This window comes from Pristis pectinata, chromosome 2 (genome assembly GCF_009764475.1).
Source record: "Pristis pectinata isolate sPriPec2 chromosome 2, sPriPec2.1.pri, whole genome shotgun sequence".
NCBI classification, from domain to species: domain Eukaryota; kingdom Metazoa; phylum Chordata; class Chondrichthyes; order Rhinopristiformes; family Pristidae; genus Pristis; species Pristis pectinata.
The window spans coordinates 108,436,707-108,460,655 of record NC_067406.1 but is presented as its reverse complement, the minus strand read 5'-3'; the positions used below and the strand labels follow the sequence as shown (position 1 = coordinate 108,460,655).

At 41.1% G+C, this 23,949-nt stretch overlaps 1 protein-coding gene across 3 annotated transcripts in view; it reads left to right on the top strand.

Annotated features, from left to right (window-relative positions):
* fstl5 (follistatin-like 5) overlaps window positions 1-23,949 on the top strand; it is a 576,645-nt gene that overhangs the window by 10,959 nt on the left and 541,737 nt on the right. For all 3 annotated transcript variants that reach the window (XM_052010319.1, XM_052010317.1, XM_052010320.1), the window contains exon 2: window positions 23,381-23,519. In XM_052010319.1, the coding sequence (XP_051866279.1) occupies window positions 23,381-23,519 (139 nt within the window). The remainder of the gene's footprint in view (window positions 1-23,380; window positions 23,520-23,949) is intronic.

The window sequence follows — 23,949 nt, the reverse complement described above, 5'->3', positions numbered from 1 at the left end:
CTTTGGGGAGTCAGGAAATAAATTACTCAAAGAGCCATACCCTGTCATAGACCTGATTGTATGTCGTCTGTGGTCAGTGATGACACTAGGAAGTTAATAGTGAAGGATTTCAAGATTGTGACACCACTGAATGTCCAGACGATGTGTGTAGTTAGACTATTATTGGAGATTGTTGTTGTTTGGTGCATGTGTGGAGATAAGGTTACGTGTCATCTTTAAATTTGACTGAATGCTGTCTATGTGGGCATGGACAGCTTAATAATTTTAGGGGTTACAAATGGAACTGAAATCATCTGTGACCATCTCTACCCGTGAGAAGTGAACAGGTTAACCACTTTGACCTGCAAGCTCCTCTCTATGTCACAGAACATTAAGACTTGAAAATATATTGATATTCCTTTATAATTATTGAGTCAGAATCCAGGAACTAACAGTACTGCACCAAGGTTTGCAGTGGTTCAAGAAGGCAGTTATGCAGTGCCATTATGTTTGATAATGTCAGAGACATTTGGAAGCATTCTTCATTGGCTGACAAAGTTTTTTTTTTACAGCTGTTTATGGCTGTGCTTGTTCTAAACCCTGGTCCCACCAGTCCTATCAGCAAGTTGCATGCAAAAATCCTCCTGCTAAGTAGGCTTGTTATTGAGGATCACTTTGAGAGAAAATGACTCAAGTACCCATTCCGGAGAAATGTAAGTTTAGACTTACTGTGTAGGGAGGAGATGAGGGGTCAGTGATGAGGCGGTTGGAGGTGAGGAAGTCAGTGGTGAAGAGGTCGGAGGTGAGGAGAGGAGGTCAGGGGTGAGGACGTTGGTGAAGAGGACAGAGGTGAGGAGGTTGATTCTGTGAGATTGGGTGGTGAAGAGGTCAGAAGTGGGGAGGTTGATGGTGTGAAGTCACTGGCAAAGAGGTCAGAGGTGAGAAAATGGTGATGAGGAGGTAAGTGGTGAGGATATTGGAGGTGAGGAGGTTGGAGTTGCCCAAGAAAAGCAGGGTGAGCTGCCTCAATGACTATCACCCGGTAGCACTTAGATCTACTGTGATGAAGTGCTTTGAGAGGTTGATCATGGCTAGCATTAACTCCTTCCTGAGCAAGGAGCTGGACTCTCTGCTATTTGCCTACCGCCACAACAGGTCTACAGCTGATGCAACCTCACTGGCTCTTCACTCTGCTTTGGAGCACCTAGACGACAATAAAACATTAGTCAGGCTGCTGTTTATTGATTACAGCTCAGCGTTCAATACCATCATCCCCTCAGTACTAATCACCAAGCTTCAAAACCTGGGCCTCTGTACCTTCCTCTGCAACAGGATCCTTGACTTCCTTAGATGACAGTCAGTGCATATCGGTAGTAACATCTCCTCCTCACTGACTATCAACACAGGTGCACCTCAAGGATGCGTGCTTAGCCCATTGCTCTACTCTCTCTACACTCGTGACTGTGTTGCTAGGCACAATTCAAACAGCATCTGTAAATTCACTGATGACACCACTGTTGTTGGCAGAATCTCAGATGGCGACGAGAAGGCATGCAGAGGTGAGATCTGCTGGTTGAGTGGTGTCATAACAACAACCTTGCACTCAACGTCAGCAAGACCAAGGAATTGATTGTGGACTTCAGGAAAGGGCAGTCAGGAGAACACACACCAGTCCTCATTGAGGGGTCAGCAGTGGAAAGGGTGAGTAACTTCAAGTTCCTGGCATCAACATCTCAGGGGATCTGTCTTGGGCCCAACACATTGATGAAATCATGAAGAAGGCACACCAGCAGCTCTACTTCATTAGGAGTTTGAGGAGATTTGGTATGTCACCAAAGACTTGCAAATTTCTGCAGATGTACATTGGAGAGCATTCTGACTGGTTGCATCACCACCTGATATGGAGGCTCCAATGCGCAGGATCGAAAGAGGCTGCAGGGGGATGTAAACTCAACCAGCTCCATCATGGGCACAACCCTCCCCACCATTGAGGACATCTTCAAGAGGCTGTGCCTCAAGAAGGCAGCATCCATCATTAAGGACCCTCACCATCCGGGACATGCCCTCTTCTCATTACTACCATCAGGGAGGAGGTACAGGAACCTGAAGACCCACACTCAATGTTTCAGGAACAGCTTCTTCCCCTCCGCCATCAGATTTCAGAATGGTCCATGAACACTACCTCGTTATTCCTCTTTTTCAGTATTTTATTTATTTTTTGGTAACTTATGGTAATTTTTATGTCTTGCACTGTACTGCTGCTGCAAAACAACACATTTCATGACATATGTCAGTGATAACAAACCTGATTCTGAATTCTGAAGTGAGGAGGTTGGAGGGAAGGTCAGAGGTGAGAAGATCAGTGGTGACGAGATCGTTGATGAGGTCAGAGGTGAAAAGGTTGGTGGTGTGAAGTCAGTAGCGAAGAGGTCAAAGGTGAGGAGGACAACAGTGAGGAGGTAAGTAGTTATGGGGTCGGAGAAGAGGTCAGAGGTGAGGTTGGAGGTGAGGAGGTCAGTGGTATGAGGTCGGGGATGAATTTGGAGGTGAAGAGATCAGAAGAGAGGAGGTTGGTTGTATGGAGGTTGGAGGTGTGGAGATCGATGGTGGGTGTGCCACTGGCAGCAGTTGTGTGGATGTGTTTGCTCAATCAAAATTGATTGACCTTCAACTTTAAATTTAGTTTCCCTCCCCATTAATTCAACCTGACCTGCTGAATATTTTCAGCATTTTCTGAATTTTGCTTTTCAAGCATTTGCAACATTTTAATTTTGTAGTCTTGACGTTGTCCTACATTTTCAGATGGATTTCAGCACCATAGCTATGCAGAGACAGCTCAGCCAGTAATGCCAATAATGTTGTAAATATTTTTGAGAACCTCTTGCCTTTAACATGACCAACAATCTCTCAGCCAGGAATATAACGAAGGAAGAAACTTCAATAAGGTTGTTAAACTTGAGCAATGAGATTTCATGGGCAAAAACAAAATGATTCACTGAGCATCAGATAATATCATCAACCTCTGTTTCTTCATCAACCTTTTTACCATTCCTCGTAAAGCTAACATCAGGGATCATGATTTCATGACTGTTCACTGTAACCTAGTTTTCTTTATTTTAAAGTGATGTTTAAATATAGTTTATAGTTGTAATGAAATACACAAGTAGCTCGATGAAAAGAAAATTACATTGAATGGCAGTCTTTATACTCCAGCTTTTATTTTTTCTGTAACTGTAATTGTAGCATAATGAAAGTTAAATCCAAAGTAACTTTAAAAATGAGCCTGTAATTTTATTTTCTTCCACTTCCTATGTGAACCAATGCATGAACACCTAGTCTACTGCTAATCAACCTGCTAAACCATTGTCGAGGCAATGCTATACTTTTTCAAACAAACTACCATTTTATGGTATGGAGTAAAAGGACAAAGTCAACTACGTATAACTCAGTGCACATTTTAATATTTTACTACCTATATAAATTCTTGTCACCACATTTATAACAGAAACTGTGTAAATGTGTCATGTTGCAATTCTGCTTTTCTCTTCCTCAGATAATTAAGTAGATAGGCAATTGAGAGAAAGTGACAAAGATAATTGATGAGGGTAGGGCAGTGGATGTTGTATACATGGAATTTAGTAAAGCTTTTGACATGGTCCTTCATGGTTGGTCCAGAAAATTAAGTATTATGGGATCCATGGTAAGTTGTTACGTTGGATGTAAAATTGGTTTGGTCATAGAAGAAAGAAAGTAGTGGTCGAGGGATGTTTCTCTGAACGGAGGTCCATGACCATTGAGGTTCTGCTGGGATCAATGCTGGGACCTCTGTTATTTGTGTTATATGTAAATGATCTGGATGAAAATGTGCATGGTCTGATTTAGTAAGTTAGTAGACAACATGAAAATTTGTGGGGTTGTGGATAGTGAAGAAGGTTGTTAAATGATACAGCAGGAAAGAGATCAGCTGGAAATTTGGGCAGAGGAATGGCAGATGGAATTTAATCTGGAAAACTTGTGAGGTGTTGCATTTTGGGTGGTCAAATGCAAGAGGAAAGTATACAGTAAATGGCAGGATCCTTCAGAGCACGGACGTACAGAGGAGTCTTAGGGTGTAAGTCCATAGCTTCCTGAAAGTAGCAACGAAAATGGATGGGGTTGTAACAAAGGCTTATGGTCTGCTTAACTACATTGGTTGGGGCATTGAGTATAAAAGTCAGAAAGACATGTTGCAGCTGTATAAATCATTGGTTAGGCCACATTTGAAGTACTCTGTGCCATTCTGGTCGCCACACTTTAGGAAAGATGTGGAGGTTTTGGAAATGGTGCAGAAGAGGTTCACCAGGATGTTCCCTGAATTGGAGAGTATTAGCTATAAGGAGAGTTTGGACAATCTTGGATCATTTTTTCTGGAGTGTTGGAGACTGAACAGTAATTTGATAGAAGTATATAAAATTATGAGAGGCATAGACATGGTAGAACGGCAAAGTCTTTTTCCCAGGGTAGAAATGTCAAATGCTACAGGACATAGGTTTAAGGTGAGAAGGGGAAAGTTTAAAGGAGATATGCTAGATGAGTTTTTTTTACGTAGAGAGTGGCAGCTGACTCGAACACAGAAGAGGAAGTGGAAGCAGATACGAAAGCAACATTTAGAGGCATTTAGGCAGACACGTGAACAGTTGGGGAATACAGGGATAGGGACCAAGTGCAAGCAGATGGGATTAGTTTAGACTGGCATCATGGTTGGTTCAGACATGGTGGGCCAAAGGGCCTATTCCTGTGCTGCACTGTTCCATGTTAAATGTACCCTCTGTTCTCTCAATGCTCTTTCAACTCCCTTTTCTTTCCTCAGTCTAAATTAGCTATCTCCAGGTCAGCTCTCATCCACTCTCTCCATTCTTCTCTATCTATTTATTTTTAAATTTATTCTCTTCTTTTTTGATCTTTAGCCCTCTGCTCATTACCTAATTCCTCTCACTCTGAACCACCTCACTCTTTCATTCTCCTGTGTCTCATGGGCTCTTTCTTTACCCTATCTTCTAACCACTTCTCTGCTTTTCAAACCATCGCTCCACCTCCCACCACTTTCACGTGTCTCCTCTCTCTTTGTTCTTCACCATTTACTCCCTTCCGATTTGTTTTTCTCATTGAGGTTTAGTTGGCTTTTAAGCTTCACTAAACGAGAATTGAGTTTACCTTAGCAGATCAATAATTAAAAATGCATGCAGAAATTTATTTTTAAAAAATGTAAAAGTGTCAAGACAGGAAGTCAAATGGTACAGACAGGAAGTGCACATGATATGTAGGCCTAGAAATTCTTTAGCACTTGGAAAGCTGCTTTAAGTAGTTCATGCACAGTAGGGCAACCAATGTTTATTTAAGGACCCACTGCTGCAAAATTCTATTCTGCTGAAAACCCAAACAGCAGCCAGAGTCAGTCAGGCCTCCTACTAATCATGCTTAAAGACGTTTCTTCACTTGCTCTGGCATTAATGAAAACAGGTGTGGTAGAGAGACTTGTTGAGTAAATCAAGGCCTTGAGAGTCATGTTGGATCATGGGGGGGGGTGGGGGGGGGGGGGTGGAGGTTTGAGGGATTGTCATGATTTGTTTTTAATATTCAATATTAATGTGGTTTATATATCTTTTTGTTGAGATTTGTTTATAAAGTTGAAGACATGCACTGAATAGTGGTGTGCATGTCTTTCGTCGTATTACTTTTATTTCAAAATTGGTTATTGGAAGTTACTAATGTCTGATGGCAATATTTGAAATGTTTTGTATTTCTCAAAATTTTGTCATGCAGTACAGTTTGTAATCACACATTCATTTAAAGAATTGCATCTTTTGAAGTAAATAATCCAGTCGCTTGAAGATCTGCAACAATAGGCACACCGTAGTGGTAGCTTTCATTTCTTAACAACAAGCATATTTTTTCTCAGCAAAACAAATTATAAGGTTGAGTGCATATTTTCTTTACATTAGAATAACAACTGTGGCCAGTTAATAGCACAATTGAAGAACTCTGCCGAGCACTGTGATGCATTATGCTGCTTTTTTTAGCGCTATGCAATTGAAACAATTTATTTTTCCTCCAGTGAAAGCCAATCATGACCATTACTGATCTGTTTCACATTATTTGTAAAATCCAACAGGCAGCTACTTGTGACTCATGCTTGTGCCCCTGATGAGAAGTCACTTCTTGCTTTCGGAAAATTGTAGAGAACCTTAACCAACTTGTCCTGGAGAGAGCTATATTAGATACTCCAGGGACAACATGCCTTTACTGCCACAACAGTGGGCAGGAAAACTTGACCAGTAAATGAAATTTAGTACCTATATCCTTGGGGTCCGCACTGCATTGACCACCATCCATACACCCTCACCAGCCGCTACCGCCCCAATCTCCAGGCTGTACCCCCCCCCCCCCCATACCTATGATCTAAATTGCCCCCAATCTCACGATATCCCACACTTTGTTGCTGGTCCCAATCCCCTCCACCCAATCATGATCCTTGCTTCTCCAAAAAGAGTGCTGCTTCTCACCTTCACAATCCCCAATGCAGAATGTAGGTGTCCCCTACACCACTTCCCCTTGCCAATTACTCAAGCGCAATACTGATCCTTCTCCCAGGAAATGCAGGTCACAGATACACAGTGCCCATCTTCCCTCCTACAGTCCCCACTGATCACTGATGCATAATGCTGGTTCCCTCTCAAACCTTCCATCCCCCTGCCAATCTTCAATGCTGAATGCTTGTCCTTCCCCACTGATCAACAATGCACAGTGATGGACCTCCTTCCTTCTTGTCCCTGCTCAACCCCCACAATCCCAGGTGCAAAGTTGGTATTGGTTTATCATTGTCACATACACCAATACAGTGAAAAGCTTTTGTTTTGCATGCCATCCAGACAGACTGTGTCATACATAATTAAATCGAGGTAGTAAAAAGAATATAGAATGCAGAATATAGTGTTACAGTTAGAGAAAGTGCAGTGCAGGTAGACAAAGTGCAAGGGCCATGATGAGGTAGATTGGGAGATCAAGAGTTCAAAAATTCATCCTTTAGTGTATGAAAGGTCCGTTCAAGAGCCTGATAACAGTGGGATAAAGCTATCCTTGAGCCTGGTGGTTCATGCTCTCAGGCTTTTGTATCTTCTTTGCAACAGGAGAGGAGAGAATGGGAGGGGTTTTTGATTACGTTGGCTGCTTTCCCAAGGCAGTGCAAAGTGTAGACAGAGTCACGGAGGGGTGGTTGATTTATGTGATGGACAGGGCTGCATTCACAACTCTCTGCAATTTCTTGCGGTGGTGTTCAGAGCAGTGGCCATACCAAGCCATGATATATCTGAATTGGATGCTTTCTATGGTGCATCAATAAAAATTGGTAAGAGTTGTCAGGGACATGCTGAATGCTGGTCCTCCTCCAAACTTTGGTGTTGGTGCAGCATCAGAGACCACCGTCCCTCACCAATACAAAGTCTTGGGCCTCAATCACAACTTATGTTTCATGTAATGGGGCAGATCAAAGGAACTGTTGCCCTCTGTGCCTACACCACTCCAGTACATCCTAATGGGTGCACTATCATTTCTGACAAATTTGTGGTGTTGGTCATGTCTTAGTGTGATTTCAGTGATGGTAGAGCGCAAAAGACTGCTTACGCTGTAATCTGAAATAGAAAGAGAAAATGCTGGAAGTACTCAGCAGGTGATGCTACCTGACATACTGAGTTTTTTAAATCAATTCCTTTTTTATTTCTTGCAATAGTGGAGAATTAGTGGTCAAAATATAATGTGATATTTCCCATAAAAATTCAATTGAGCTAAAACACATATATTGGTGTGCAAAACAATTATGTTGATATTTCTGCAAATAGTATTATAAGTAATTAAAAATTTAATTTATGCTTTCATTAGGACTCACTACAGAACTGCAATATAGGGTATTGTACTGAGTCTCTCACATCAGTTTGCCATTGTCAAGCATAGATTCAGCAATGCAGCTCCAGATGTGCCAGTTATTGGCAATCTTCCAGGTATCCTGGCAAGGCTCCATTACAAGGAGATGTATACAGTGTTGTAGGAACATAACTGAGCTGGTAAATCAACAGATATTGAAAAATAACAAATAGAGATGTTTCATTCCCAGGCACACTGAAATCTAATGAACCCTTCCTTCCCCTGGTTTGAAAACCTATGAACCAAGAAGGGATACTGGTGTACTGAGGAAATATTGCATTATCATTAGTACCATTCTTTGGCTGGGGCATGAACCTGAGGTTTGTGTTTGTAGTTCAGGCAGCCAGTTAAGATACTGCTGCACAATGAATTTGCTAAAGGTACAAATCATTCTTCTACTTGGTTCTCTTTCCTTCTAAAGACCATTTTTATACTTCCACAGTTTGATATTTGTTTGTAGTATATTCTCCACTATGTACCAATAATGGGGTGGCAGATTTTGTTGAAGGTGCTGGACTTAGTGGTTGGTCACATAGGTTTCTCCTGTAGCTGAAGAGAATAACATTTGCCATGCACCAGACGGACTAGCAGACAACAGTCTCAGACTTCAAGCTGTATTAAAGCTCATCAGAAATGCCCTTTCAGTAAATGTAAATCCTCTCATCACTGCCAAATGTTGTTGGGTCAAACAACCCTTTCAACTTAGAATTTTCATTTCATGGCTTCAATCTACTAAATGTTGAATAGTCTCCTGTCACTTGTAATTTTCCATTTGTTTATCATAGAACATGTGTTTTGTTTATACAATGAATTTTAGAGTTGTGGAAAGTAGTGAAAAACAAAAAAAAGCATATTGTATCTTTTACATGCCAAAAAAATAGATATTCAAGCTAAATTTCCTGTTCGTAAGGCAGTCAGTTTTGGATCACCTAAACTCAACACATGAATTAGATGAGGAGGTTCTTATTGAGTCAGCTTGTGATATTTCCAGCTCATTTGCTTAAATGGAAAGGAAGTTGTGAGACCATTCTTGCCCAGGTCTCTTCTCTGGATGTTCATGATTGATCCAAACAGAAACAGGAAGTCACACCAAGTATGTTTAGATTGATATCCTTGAACAATTGATGAAAATTGTGACCATATTTTCTCAAGCAACATCAATCAATGCAACTGTTTTCTTTGACTGAATTCCAGTTAATGACGATTACTTATACTTTAGTTTTCAGTGTTTATAGTTCAGTGGGGCAGATCAGAGTTCTTGCTAGCCTGAGTTCCTCAGAGAACCAGTTGGTCAGCTGCAATTTGCCAGTCAACTTGTTCCTGACTCCCGCGCCTATGCATCGCAATGTGGAACTCAGGAATTAAATGCAGGTTGGATGCTCACGCTTCTGACCTCTTGAGATTGCTCTGAATGCAGCACGGAGTCTAGGGACAGAGCACAGGAGTCCTGAGCTGAGAGGCTGGAAGCACTTAACACCTAACTATCAATTTTACACCAGAGATATTTGATGTATATGGTGCAATCCCATCCAATGGAATGATGTTTCCGATGTTGATTGGAAAGATAAATGCAGGTCAGTGGTTTGTTTATCTGCATATTTTTTTCTAGTTAACCTGAAGGTTTTTAACCTGATTTAAAGTATATTTCTTATTTTTTAATATTTATTTATTTTCAATTATTGAAATCCTTGTCTATATCAGAAACTGTTTCAAGGTCTTTGACAGCAGTCAGCTATCAAAATGCCTTCAGGGAGATCCAAAGGCGGGGACTTAGTATCCACCATTTCAGTCCTTAAAACTGCTCCTGCAATGCAGCAGGAAGGGCTCAAGCATGTTTGGATTCCCAGGAAATACCATAGATGATGAGACTGGGTGACATGCTGATTTGAACCTGACCCAGCTCAATATATTCATTCACATTTACCATAATAATTTGTATTTGAAGCATGCTCAGTTTGGTTTTGCTGGGCTAAAATATTTTCAATAAAAAATTTGTGAATCTTGTTTTGGAATTAGATTTAGTTATGTTAAACTTCAATTGATATTCTTATTTATTTTAATTTATTGTATTTTTTACATCACAGCTCTGAACTCCCTTTATTGATCACATTTTGGAGAATGCCTTCAATTTCTGTTGCCCCTGAATTTTATATGCCAGCATTGGTCAAAACCATTAAGTGGTCAGAAAGGGAGGATATTATACAACAGAAAACTTACACTTGAAGTTATTTTTAACTTGTCAGAATGGAAGAAAATGATATGCACCCAAATTTCCTGTGGAAGATAAACTTTAATTCCACTTGAGCCTGAAAGGCTGTGCTGAGGATAAACAAGGCTTCTTTGCAGTTTTAAATACAACTTCTTCTATTTGATTGATTGCCATATCCTTTAGGAAAAGAAATCACATATTCCTACCTTTATTTCTTTCCAGTACTACACTGACATGGTTAAGTCTTAACTCCCCTCTGAAATGGCTTCATAAGCTATTTTAGGCTAAGGATAGACAATGAATTCTGACCTTGCCAATGGCAAGCATATCCTTGAATTAGTTTTGAAAAGGAGTATAGGGATACATTTCAGAGGTGTGAAACTGGCTTCTGAAGAATTAATATGCAAAGGAATTTATCCTGGGATATTTGTTTGTACATGTATGGAGACCTGAAAGATTACACCAGCAACTAGCTCAGGCCTTGCAGAAATTCAGGGTCAGTCCCATAAGGCCAAAAATGCAGCACCACTGCAGGGTTTCTGGCAGGGAAATATCTGTGGGTGTAACGTCTTTTCCCAAATGCTGGTGCATTGATTTTCTCATTGACTGACACCTAGATGTAAAATTTCAGTACAAATAACTTCATGATTCTAATGTACAAAGTTGTTGCTCCATGGTCAGTATTCTATTGGTGGCCGTGTGGTAGGATGCCCAGGTACCTGTGGCCATTGATGTAGGTCCTGCCCCAAGTTATTGGTTGTGGGATCAGGCTGTGGGTTTGAACAGGAAGGAAAGGGATCTTCTTGTTTCTGCAGTCAAGAAGGGCACTCCTACACGTGTGTGTGTGTGTGTGTGTGTGTGTGTGTGTGTGTGGTTCAGATGGAACTTAGTGATGCCCAGCTCTCGGTTAGGGGTCCCAAAATCCATACAGCGTTGATGAAACCAGCAAAACAAGCCAGATTCTGCTCTAACTCCATCTACAAGTTTGCTGGTGATACGGCTGTAGTGAGGCATATCTCAAATAATGATGAGTTGGAGCACAGGAAGCAGATAGTGAGCTTAGTGACATGGTATCATGACAACAACCTTTCCCTCAATGTCGGTAAAACAGAAGAGCTGGTCATTGACTTCAGGAAAGGGGGGGGGGGCGGTGCATGTCCTCCTGTCTACGTTAATGATGCTGAGGTTGAGAGTTTCAAGTTCGTTGGAGTGTACATCACCAATAGGCTGTCCTTGTCCAACCACGTTGATGCTACAGCCAAGAAAGCTCACCAGCACCTCTACTTCTGAAGGAAGCTAAAGAAATTTAGCATGTCCCCTTTGACCCTCACCAATTTTTATTGATTCACCATAGAAAGCATCCTATCTGGATGTATAATGGCTTGGTGTGGAAACTGCTCTGCCTATGACCACAAGAAACTGCAGAGAGTTGTGGACACAGTTCAGCACATCATGGAAACCAGCCTCCCCTCCATGGACTCTGTCTATACTTCTCACTGCTTTGGTAAAGGAGCCAGCATAATCAAAGATCCCATCCACCCCAGACATTCTTCTTCTCCCCTCTCCCATCGGGCAGAAGATACAAAAGCCTGAAAGCACGTACCAACAGGCTCAAGTACAACTTCCATCCCACTGTTATAAGACTATTGAACGGTGCCCTTGTACAAAAAGATGGACTCTTGACCTCACAGTCTACTTCATTGTGGCCTTGTACCTTATTATCTATCTTATTGTTTATTCTGCACTCTTATTGTTTTACCTTGTGCTACCTCAATGAACTGTTGTAATGAATTGATCTGTCTGGACGGTATGCAAGGCAAATATTTCATTGTATGTCAGTGCATGTGACAATAATAAACCAATTTACCAAATTTTCTACGGCTTATCAGATTGTAGATAATTGATCTTCTCTCAGCTAGAGTAGGTTCTTGTGGCCCTAAGGAGAGCTGTTTGGGGGAACATCACAGGTTATGTCAGGAACTGACCTCAGTTAGACTTCAAAGCAATCCTTCCATTCACCCTCCTGGTCAGTTTAGACTGCTTTTGCTTGGGGCATTAACCCTGTTGATTCAGCTACCATAATGCATTGCATTTCTGCTTGGTTAATCCTGTTTATTATAATCTTGGGATTCCAGGAATACTGAAAAAAATGACATTCTGAGGACAGAATGAGCTTTTTTTTTAAAATGGATTTACAGCACAATCTTTTTATATAAAAGGATGGGAATTTATCAGGTTGGTGGTGCTGAACATGTGAAATAGTGCTGTCTGCTCAATGTGATCCTCTTTGAAAATCTGGTTCCAAAGAGTGCAAGATTTCACAATCCGTCTATTTGCTGCCATGTCTATTTGTATGCTTACTGCTAATACCCAAAGACAGATATCTGGGTGATTCTTTGTTTTGTTTTAAAGCTGTTCCATGACCTATGGTATTATGCATTGTCAAGCCAAGCTGAATTCATTAGGAGAGAGGCGTAATTGAGAGTACATATGATTCCACGGGTAGAGGGACTAATTCTGGAGACCAGTAAAAGGGGAAAGAAGAGTTTGGTCAATGGCTGAGGGGGGAAAAAAGTGTAAAACAAAAATGGAGACATAGGTTGTGACTGAAGGTCAGAGGGTAAGAAAAACCTTTGACCAATAATAAACTCCCTGAGACTCCAGAAATCTTATGATTTCACCAAAACCTTCTGAAAGGATGCAACATCCCTGCTGAACTCTGGAAATTCCTAGCTCATGACCTCTGAAAGTGGCAAAGAAGCTTTTGGAATAGCACTGTGAACCCTGAGTTCACGTCAGGAATACAGAGAAACCCAGCGTAGTCAGTGGAAAGAGCAAGCTACCTCACAGACTTCCCAACTGCCTGTATTGTCAGACACTACCTTCCCCATCTGTGATGGAGTGTACAGGTCCCACATTGGCCTTATCTGCCATCTCAGAACCCACAGATCTGACTGGAAACAAATTATCCTTGATACTGAGAGACTGCCTAAGAAGATTATAAAGGATGAGATGTTAGATATCTTAGTGAGTATAAAGTGTATCCCAAGTTGTACAGGAGTAAAGGGAGGAGATTACTGGGGCTATAGCAGAGATATTTAAATCTTCACTGGCAGTAGGTGAAGTGCCAGATAACTGAAAGGCAGCAGATGTGGTACATTTATTCGAAGGACAGCAAGGATAAACCAGGTAACCATGGGCCATTTAGTCTAACATGAGTGGTAAGGAAATTATTGAAAAAAAGTTCTGAGGGTCAAGATTAATCTACACTTGGAAAGGTGAGGATTGATCATTGGATAATCTGCATGAACTTGTTGCTGGGAGATCCTGTCTGACTAATTTTTGAAGAGGTAACTAAATATATTGATGAAGGCAGTGCAATTGATGTGGTTTATATCAATTTCAATATGGCCTTTGACAAGGTCCCACATAGAAGATAGGTCTAAAAGGTTAGAATCCATGAAATACAATACAAATTGTAGGGCAGGCACAGTAGTGTAGCGGTTAGCGTAATGCTATTACAGAGCCAGTGACCCGGGTTCAATTCTGGCCACTGTCTGTAAGAAGTTTGTACATTCTCCCTGTGTTTGCATGGGTTTCCTCCCAGGGCTTCATTTCCCTCTCACATTTCAAAGGCGTACAGGGCCTTTCTATGTCGGCACTGGAAGCGTGGCGACACTTGTGGGCTGCCCCCAGAACACTCTATGCAAAAGGTGCATTTCATTGTGTGTTTTGATGAACATGTAACTAATAAAGATATCTTATAAATTGGCAACTTGGGATCCAAAACTGGCTTGGAAAAGGAGGAAGAGATTGATAGTTGATGGTTGAATTTGTGATTGGAAGCCTGTGACCAGCAGATTTAAGGTTTGGAGTAAGAGATTTGGAGGGGATCTGAGGTAGAATTTTTTTCCACCTAGATGATAGTTGAAATGCACTTCCTGAGAAGGTGATGGAGGCAGGTACTCTCAAAAAAGCATAAGGATGAGCACTTGAATCGCCAAGGCACAGTAGGATCCAGTGCTTGTAAGTGGGATTAGTTTGGATACTTAATGGTCAGCATCGATATAGCAGGCTGAAGGGCCTGTTTCTGTGTTCTTTAACTATGTGACTCTAAAAAGAAAGAGACACAAACAGGCCACAGGCTTGCATTCTGGAAACATACTGGTGAAACTCAATAGAAAAAGGGAGTAACAGCCAGACCAAAGCCTGATCAGGAGAGGAGTAATTTTGCCTTGCATTTCAGGAAATGTTGACCTTCATTCAAGAGTGATGCTTTTTTTTAATGCAACAAGCAAAATTAAAAACAGTAAAATTAAAAATTAAACATGAAAGAACTAAGCTGCAAGTGTGAAAATTTGAGTTTCTGAGGGTGTGTCTTTCTGTTCTCCTGCTTGCTCACGTAAGATGGCAGGGCAGAGTTGACGAGGATGTGAGACCTGGCAATATCTGGGGACCCCAAGACCATAAGGCCTCTTCCTTCATGAAAAGCTTATCTATTTGTGCATACAGAGCCATATGTCTTTAAAGAAATTTTGAATATTCACCATAAATCTGTTGTGTAAAAATAATCTGTTTCCTTTTGAAAGTATTCAGCCTTCTACAAGGTTGTACATGTTCAAAACCAACTGTTGGTCTTTGGAAGGAATGGGCCATTGGGCAAGATGAAGTAATGAGTGTGAGGAAATTCCAATAGAACATCACAGCACAGGAACAAGCCCACGATGTCTGTACTGACCATGACGCCAAATTAAACTGAACCTATCTGCCTGTAGCTGATCCATATCCCTCCATTCTCTCCATGTTCATGTGCCTGTCTAAATGCTTCTTAAATGCCACTATCATGTCTGGTTCCACCACCACCCCTGGCAGCACGTTCCAGGCACCTTCCACTCTCTGTGTAATGGAGCTTACCCCACACATTTCTTTGAACTTTTCCCCTCTCACCTTTAAAGCTATATCCTCTAGTACTTGACATTAATATCCTGGGAAAAAGACTATCTACCGTATCTAGATCTTTCATAATTTTATAAACCTCTGTCATGTCTCCTCTCAGCCTCTGACGCTCCAGGGAAAACAATCCAAGTTTGTCCAGCCTCTCCTTACAGCTAATATTCTCTAATCCAGACAGCATTCTGTGAACCTCTTCTGCACCTTCTCCAAAATCTCCACATCCTTCCTGTAATGGGATGACCAGAACTGCACACAGTACTCCAAATGGGGCCCAACCAAAGGTTTATACGGCTGCAACATGACTTCTTTATTCTTAATGCCTTGACCAATGCAGGCAAGCACGCTATACAGGTTCTTTATCACGCTATCTACTTGTGTTGCTACTTTCAGGGAGCTTTGGACATGGATCCCGAGATCCCTTTGTACATCAATGCTCTTAAGGGTCCTGCTATTTACTGTATACTTTCTCCTTAAATTTGACATCCTAAAAAGCAACATCTCATGCTTACCTGGATTAAACACCGTCTGCCATTTCTCCACCCATATTTGCAACTGATCTATATCCCACTGTATCTTTTGACAACCTTCTTAACTTCACCAATTTTGTGTCATCTGCAAACTTACTAATCAGACCTTCTACACTTCTGTCCAAATCATTTACATATAACACAAACGACAGAGGTCCCAGCACTGATCCTTGCGGAACACCACTGGCTACGGACCTCCAGTCAGAATAACACCCCTCCATCACTATCCTCTGTCTTCTATGGCCAAGCCAATTTTGAATCCAATCTACCAAGTTACCATGGATCCCATGTATCTTAATTTTCTGGATTAACCTACCATGAGGGACCTTGTTAAATGCCTCCCTGAAGTCCATGTACACAACATTTACTGCCCTACCCTCATCAATCATCTTCAGCAAAGCTGATGAAATTGAAACTATAAATGATGAGCATTGCTCACTTTTTTGCCCGATCCCCTCCAAACTTGGTCTGTTCTAAACTACTTTTGTTAGCCTATTAATATTTAACACCTTGCACTGGTAAAGGGGATTAGTGTAGATAAGTACTTGATGATTAACATGTACATGATGGTCTATAGGGCTTGTTTCTGTGTTTCTATGACAGTGACCTTGTCCAGCCCCAACATAACCTTATATGTTGCAATAAGATTAACCCGCATTCTTCTCAACTCCAAGGACTATAGTCCCGACCTGCTCATGTTTTTAATTTGTCAACCCTTTCATCCAAGGTATTGACAGTGAACCTTCCTGAGCCGCCTCCAAAGCCTGTGCATCTGTCTGAGCAAGAAGACCAACATTATATGTAGAATTGCAGATGTGCTCTCATCAACAGTTGTAACAAGACTTCCCTTCTTTTATAATCATCTCCTTTGCAATAAACGCTAACACTTCTAATTATTTGCTGTACCTGCATGCTCACTTTTTGTTTTAAATATAAGGTCCCCCAGATCCTTCTGAACATCAGCATTCTGTAGTCTCTCCATTTAAGCAACATCCTGCTTTACTATTTCTACCATAGAGGATAATTTCTTGATTCCACTTATCATACGCCCTCTGCCAAATTTTTGCCCATTCTCTTAACCTATCAACATCTCTGTGTCCTCTAAACAACTTCCTTTCCCACCTATCTTTGCATCATCAGCAAATTTGGTTAAACACACTCGGTCCTTTAAATTAAGTCATCATTGTGGATAACAAATACTTAAAGCCCTATCACTGATCTATGGGACACCTACTACTTGCAAATTGTCAACCTGAAAATATCCCAACTTTGTTTTCTGTCAGCTAGCCAATCCTCAGTCCATGATAATATGTTATCACAAATGCTGTGAGCTTGTGCCTGATGTAGTAATCTTTTATATGGCATCTTATCCAATGCCTTCTAGAAATCCAAAAGCATTAGATTGGTTCATTTTTCCTTTCTCCACTCTGTTTGTTAAATTCTCAAACAGCTCTGATAAATTGTCAAACATGATTTCCCTTTCATAAAACTAAGTTGATTCTGCATGATTACATTTCAATTTTCTAAAAGTCCTGCTTATACTACTTTAATAATGGATTGCAGCATTTTGCCAATAGCAGGTGACTGGCATATAGTATCCTGCATTCTGTTTCCTTTCCTTCTGTGGTTTTCCAGTACTCTGGGATCTTCCATGATCAAGTGAATCTTGAAAGTTCGCAACCAGGGCATCCACTACCTCTGCAGCCACCACTTTTATGACACTAGGATGCAAGCCATCAAATCCACAGGACTTGTCAGCCTTTAGTTCCATTAATTGCTGGTGCCGTTCCACTTCTCTCTCTCTGATTATTTTATTTGTGTGCAGTATGTCTGAAAACTTGATGTTTTAATCATCTTTGACAGGTAATTTTTACATCCAGTTGTGACTGTACAGGATTATAAATATTCTTGCAGCTAAAAACCTCTCCTTGTCAGCATTTCATGGAGTACTTGCCCTGTTGAATATAAACACTGAGAAAGGATCTTCTCTATTGCTTAGTAAAGCAATTACACAATTTTTTCACTTTGTCACTGTGAATGGATGAAATAATAAATTCTTGGTTTACTATCTTTGCACTAATCTTAAAAAAAAAAAGAGGTAAAATAACTGATCATCTTACTGAATATTCCTGTGGAAAAATGTGGAATAATGGTTCATCACTACCCTTCATCAGAGAATCATGGTGCAACAGTTACTATGGAAAAAAAAATGCCAAGAAATTCAATCACTTGTTTTTTTTTCCCCCACTGCCATGCACTTGAGAAATGCTTTAACCCAGATTAAATTACGTTTACAAGTATTTCTGAGTCAAATCAGGAAATTTGACTGGGCACTTCTGGTTGTGAATCATCCTTGTTACCCCCACACAATTTCCACTTTAGAAACACCCAGGATGAACTTTTCCCTCATGCAGCATTCATCTTAGAGCATCGCAGAGGGACAGAAACCAAATATTCTTAGGGATACTTGTTTTAGGCTGCTTCCAGGAGGACATTGTCTTAACTTCTGGGAGAACTGGAGATAAGTGAAGAATTTATCTGAATTGTTGATCACCTGTCCACCCCTCCACTGAAAAGTCCTCCCCCTGCAGCATCCCTGATCTCCTGCCTGTCGCCTGTCCTCTGACCTCCGAATGACACAACCTCCCATGGTCTTTCCTTCATCCTGCTACCATTTCCAATCCCTCTCCTTTCCTGATGCTGGTGCTCTTGACTCCAATCTTCCCATTTCATCTGAGGTAGCCTCCACAATTCCCCTTTTCACAATCTATCTAACCTCCCTCAGTTTGAGTACCTGGAATATTCAGATATGGATTTGAGTTAAGATTGTTCAAGTGCTAAGAGCTTCAATATAGGAGGAATCACCTGGCTGAATGCATAATCTACCAGGGAGAATTTTCTTCTTAAGTGGTGAACGTGAATAAAGTATGGATGATTTTCACTCAGAACTGTACCCTAGTATTTCAGGTGCAAGTACTGACCTACTGAACTTTTGATTTTTACTGCCTACAGTAAATTATGGTGGTGAAAATTTAAATTGACTGTATAATAATACTGAGAGATCTTTGATGTTGTATTTCCCTTTGAGTTTTTGTGGTGATATACGTAAAAGATCATACATCAATATTTCCACTTCATTGACGTTGACTGCTTGCTGTGTATTTCCACATTTTCTGTTTAGCTGGTGTCACTACGAGATTAGATATATGAAGAACTGAAATCTCTGTAACAATGCTGATGCTTGGACTCCTGGATAAGAGTGCGTAAATTTGGATCTCCCAAGCTTCCAGCTGATTGCTGCTATCATTCTGATTGCATTCTGACATTGAATGTCTCATGGAGTCTAATGAATTGCCATAAAACCCATCTGGTTTACTAATGTCCTTCAGGGAAGGAAATCTGTTCTCTTGGCCCATATGTGACTTAAGACCTACAGCCATATGGTTGATCCTTAACTGCCTTCTGAAATGGCCTGGCAAGTCATTCAGTTGTATCAAATATGTTGTGTTGAAGCATAACAAGAATTAAGCTGGATGAAGCCCCCATTGATCTCGGCACTCTCTCCAAAAGTGGCAAATGTCTAAATAGGGAGAACTGTCCCCAGATCAGTCAGGGAACATTCTGACACAGAATCATACCTTGTGTTAGACTCCTCCATCACAAACCTTGGGTTTGGCCTGTCTCATTGCAAGTAGATACACATCAGAAGGGATGACAAGGTGGTGCCCAGGCAGAAGGTAGTCATACTTGGGATCTTCAACATTGACTCCAGACCCTATGGCCTCACAGCTTCAGAACAAACACAGGCAGTGAAACCCAACTGATTACCACCTTTGGTCTCACCTCAGCTGGTGAGATGCTTTGGCTCATCTGCAGCAGCTGACTGTATTCCTTCAGAATCTGCAACATCATGGCCCAGTATATCTCTCTCTCTACCATTACTATCAAACAAACGGATCGACCGCTGGTTCAATGAGGTGCGCAGAAGGGCATGCTGGGAGCAGCAGCAGGCATGCCTAAAAATAAGATGCCATCCAGGTGAAGCTACAACACAGGACAATGTGAGCGCAAAACAACCAGAGTACAGCACCATGTAACACCAAGAACTGAGTGAACCCACAGACTACATACCAGATCAGAGCTCTGCAGCCCTGCCACATCCAGTTGTGAATTGTGGTGAATAATTAAACTACTAATGGGAGGAGGAGGCTCTAAGAGCATCTTATCCTCAAAAAGCTGGATGGAACAGGCGCAGAAGTTAGTGGTGCTGACGCACAACTCCAGCGACTTGAATTTAATCCTGACCCTGAGTGCATTCTGTGTAGAATTTGTAGCTTCTTCCTGTGGTCCCATCAGATGCTCCTGTTTCCTCCTACATCGCAATGATATGTCTGTTAGTAGGTTAATTATTGATTGTAAGTTACCACTGGATGGGTAGCAGGAGAATAAAGAGGGGTTGATGGATTGAGAGAGAACAGGTTACAGGGAAAAATGTCAGAGTGGAATTGATATACTGAGAGCTGGCATAAACTTGAGGGGCCAAGTGGCCTCTTCCATGTGTTGTAACAAAATAAAAGAAATATGAAGTCTGACTTGGTAAATTACTGCAAAATCGATCTCTGAATCATTATTAAAGTGATGGAAAATGGCCTCGACAGTGCTATCACGAGGCAATTACCAATAACTTTCTCACTTATGCTGAGCTGAGTTTCACCAGGACCACTCAGCCTCACTGCATCACAGCCTATGTGTCCAAATGTGGGCAAATAATGTGAATTCCTGGGGTGAGGTGAGAATTGTTCCTTTACACTGAGGCAGCATTTGACATTGAGAAATCAAAGATCCCTGGTAAAGCTGAAGTCAGTGGAAATCAGGAGTAAACTCATCACAAGATGCAGTCATACACGAACAAAGGTTGTTGTGGTTGTTAGATATCATTCACCTTAACCCCAAGGCCCTGTTACTGGAGTTCAGCTGCTTCATCAATGACCTATCTTCTGTCACAAGGTCAGAAATGGGGATGTTCACTGCTGATTGCACAACATCCAATTCAACCCACAGCTCCTCAGAAAATAAGTAGCCCATGCCTATGTGCAGTTTGACACAGATAACAAACAGGTATAAGCTGACAGAGTCATAGAGTTGTTCAGCACCGAAATGAGCGCTTTGGCCTACCATGTCCATGTCAACCTTTTTACCCATCTACTCTGATCCCGATTGCCCACATTAGATCTGTATCCTCTATGCCTTGCCTATTGAAATGCCTGTCTATATGTCTCTTAAACGTAGTGATTGTATCTGATTTCACCATTTGCTCTGGCAGTGTGTTCTAGATAATTTCTGTGTGTGTATAAAAAAAAAACTTTCCCCTTTGATCCCCTTTAAAACTCCTTCACCCCCCTTAAACATGCTCACTTGTCTTTGAGAACCACTACAAATGGGAAAATAATTTTGATTATCTATGCTCATAATTTTGTAAACCTCTATCAGGTCACCCGTCAGCCTCCTTCGCTCCAGAGAAAACAGTCCCAGTCTATCCAATCGCTCTCCATAACTAAAATCGTCCAATCCAGGCAACATTCTGGTGAATCTCTTCTGCACTCTCTCTAGTGCAATCACATCCTTCCTATGGCGACCAGAACTGCACCCAATACTGCAAATGCGTTCTAACCAGTGTTTTGTAAAGTTGTGAAAACCCTCCAGTTTTTACATTCTATGCCTTGACCTTTGAAGGCAAACATGCCAGATGCCTTCTTCACCACCTTTTCTAACTGTGTTGTCACTCTCAGGGAACTAGACCTTGAACCTCAAGGTCCCTCAGCATTCCCTAGTGCCCAATCATTCACTGTATATGTCCCACTCCTATTTGACTTCACAAGGTGCATCACTTTACATTTGTTGGGATTGAATTCCATCTGCTAATATTCCACCCAACTTTCTTTCTGATGTGTATCCTGACAACCTTCCTCACTATCCACAACACCACTAACTTTTGTGCCGTCTGCATACTTACCAGTCCTACCTCCTACATTCACATCCAAGTCTTTAATATATATCCAAAACAACAAAGGTCGCAGCACTGATCCCTGCAGTACACTAGTGGTCACAGACTTCCAATCAGAACAGCATCCTTTTCTGATGCTGTTCTGAAAAGGACCACCTTCTGCCTCTTATCACCAGGTCAATTTTGGATCCAACTAGCCTGCTCGTCTTGGATCCCATGTGCCTTAACTTTCTCGACAAACCTACCAGGCAGGACCTTGTCAAGTGCCTTTCAAAAGTCCATATAGACAATGTCTAGTCTCTTGCCTTCATCAGTTTTAGTTACCTTCTCAAAGTATGTATGGCTGGGAATACTGTGGTGAGTGTCTCACCCCCTGAGACCCCCAAAGCCTTTCCACTACTTAAAAGGCACAATTCACCAGTGTGATGGAATACTTCCCAATTGCCAAGAGGAGTGAAATTCCAACAATGTCAAGAAGCTCAGTACCATCCAAAACAAAGCAACCGACTTCATTCCTTGTCCTGAATATTAATTTCCTCCACCACTGGTGGACAGCAGCTGCAGTGTCTACCATCTGCACAGTGCACTGCAGTTGCTTGCCTTAGTGCTCCAACGTCACCTCCCAAATTTTAGACTTCTACCATAAAGAAGAACAAGATCAACAGTAGTAGGGGAACACCACCACCTGCAGGTTCCCCCTCCAAGGAACATACCAGCCTGATTTGGAAACTTATTACCATTTCTTCATTGTTACTGGTGCTATGTCCTGGAACTCCAACTGCCATTTACACTGTGCATGTGCCTTCACCTGAAGGATGGCAGTGGTTCAGGAAGATGGCATGCCATGATCTTTTCAGAAGCAGTTTCAGGTGGCGATTAAATGGTGGTCTGGCCTGCATAAGGCTGGGCCTAGAAAAGATTCACTGACTCCATTCGTTTCAAGTCTGTGTGGAGGAAAGGTTAGAAACATCAATTTATTTGATATATTTAAGACAACATGAATTATTTAATTTAGTCAGTGTTTTCTAGTGTTTTTAAGTGTTATAATTTCTAAAAAATACTTGCTAAGTAAAAATAATTTATATAATACACTTAATCTTCACATTTTTTGAATATTTGTGAATGTCCCAGACAGACAAATATTTGGGTTCGTTGCAGCTTGACAGCTGGTTCAGCTTGGCTTCACTGGCTGTCAAAATATTTCTGTGGGATTGACAGTCGGTGAGCCCTGATATTACTCAAGGCTTTACCAGTCAGGCAAGAGTCAGCTTCCTTGAGGACGCTTGTGCCAAGAGTCCTGGCCAAAGTAAGAGTGAGCTTGGCGAGTAGCAAACCACTAAGCACAAGCGACAAGTAGCTTTTGGGGAATTTTAATCAATAACTTCATTTCCCACCATTGAATAAACTATGTAAAAAAAAAAAATTGGAATAAAACATATTTAGCCTAAATTGTTGTTCATGATCACTGTAACAAGCGTTATTACAATTACAATAGTTTTCAGTAGTGGATGCAGAATTAACATGTGTTTTGAAGAAAGCAGGAACAACTTAAACAGCTGATACAAAACCTCTGGTTAAATTAATATGAAATTAAAAGGTGAAAATTAAATAGTATTGATCATTATTTCACAAAGTCTTTGGTAATTATGTTGTTACTAATGTATTAAATAGTAACTTCAAATCTGATTTTCATAATCAAACATTTATGAGAAATGATTACACTTCTCATATTTATTCCCTTTTTGCATTCAGGCGAAGACCAACAATGATGCCAGACTGGTGGTCAACAATTTTATTACTTTGCATTGTCTTCTTGAGCACTGATGGAGGGCCGACTAAAGAAGGATTTGGTCCAAAACACTATCTGCCGTTAGTGCGCTTACGTCATAAGGTATGAATGTGTAAACTGGATGTTTATACCAGTTCCTCATATGTGCATTTTCTAAACCAAAGTAAACAAACTGAATGCAAACATATCTTGAGTTGGCAAAATTGCCTCAACATTCTAAAAGATATGTTGCAAACACTTGAAATGAGTCACTTGCCAAAGAATACCCTGCCTCTGACCTGCTCCTGTAGCCATAATATTATATGCTGGTTTAGTTGAGTTTCTGGTTAATGATGACCATCCCCAGGAAATTGATGGTGGGTACATGGCGCTGGAAATGCCATTAAATATTAATGACGATGTGGTTAAATTCTCTCCTGTTGGATGTGGTTGTATTTGCCTCTACTACCACCCCTGGCAGCACATTCCAGGCACTTACCACTCTCTATGTGGAAAAAAAAACTTGCCTCGCACATCTCCTTTGAACTTACTC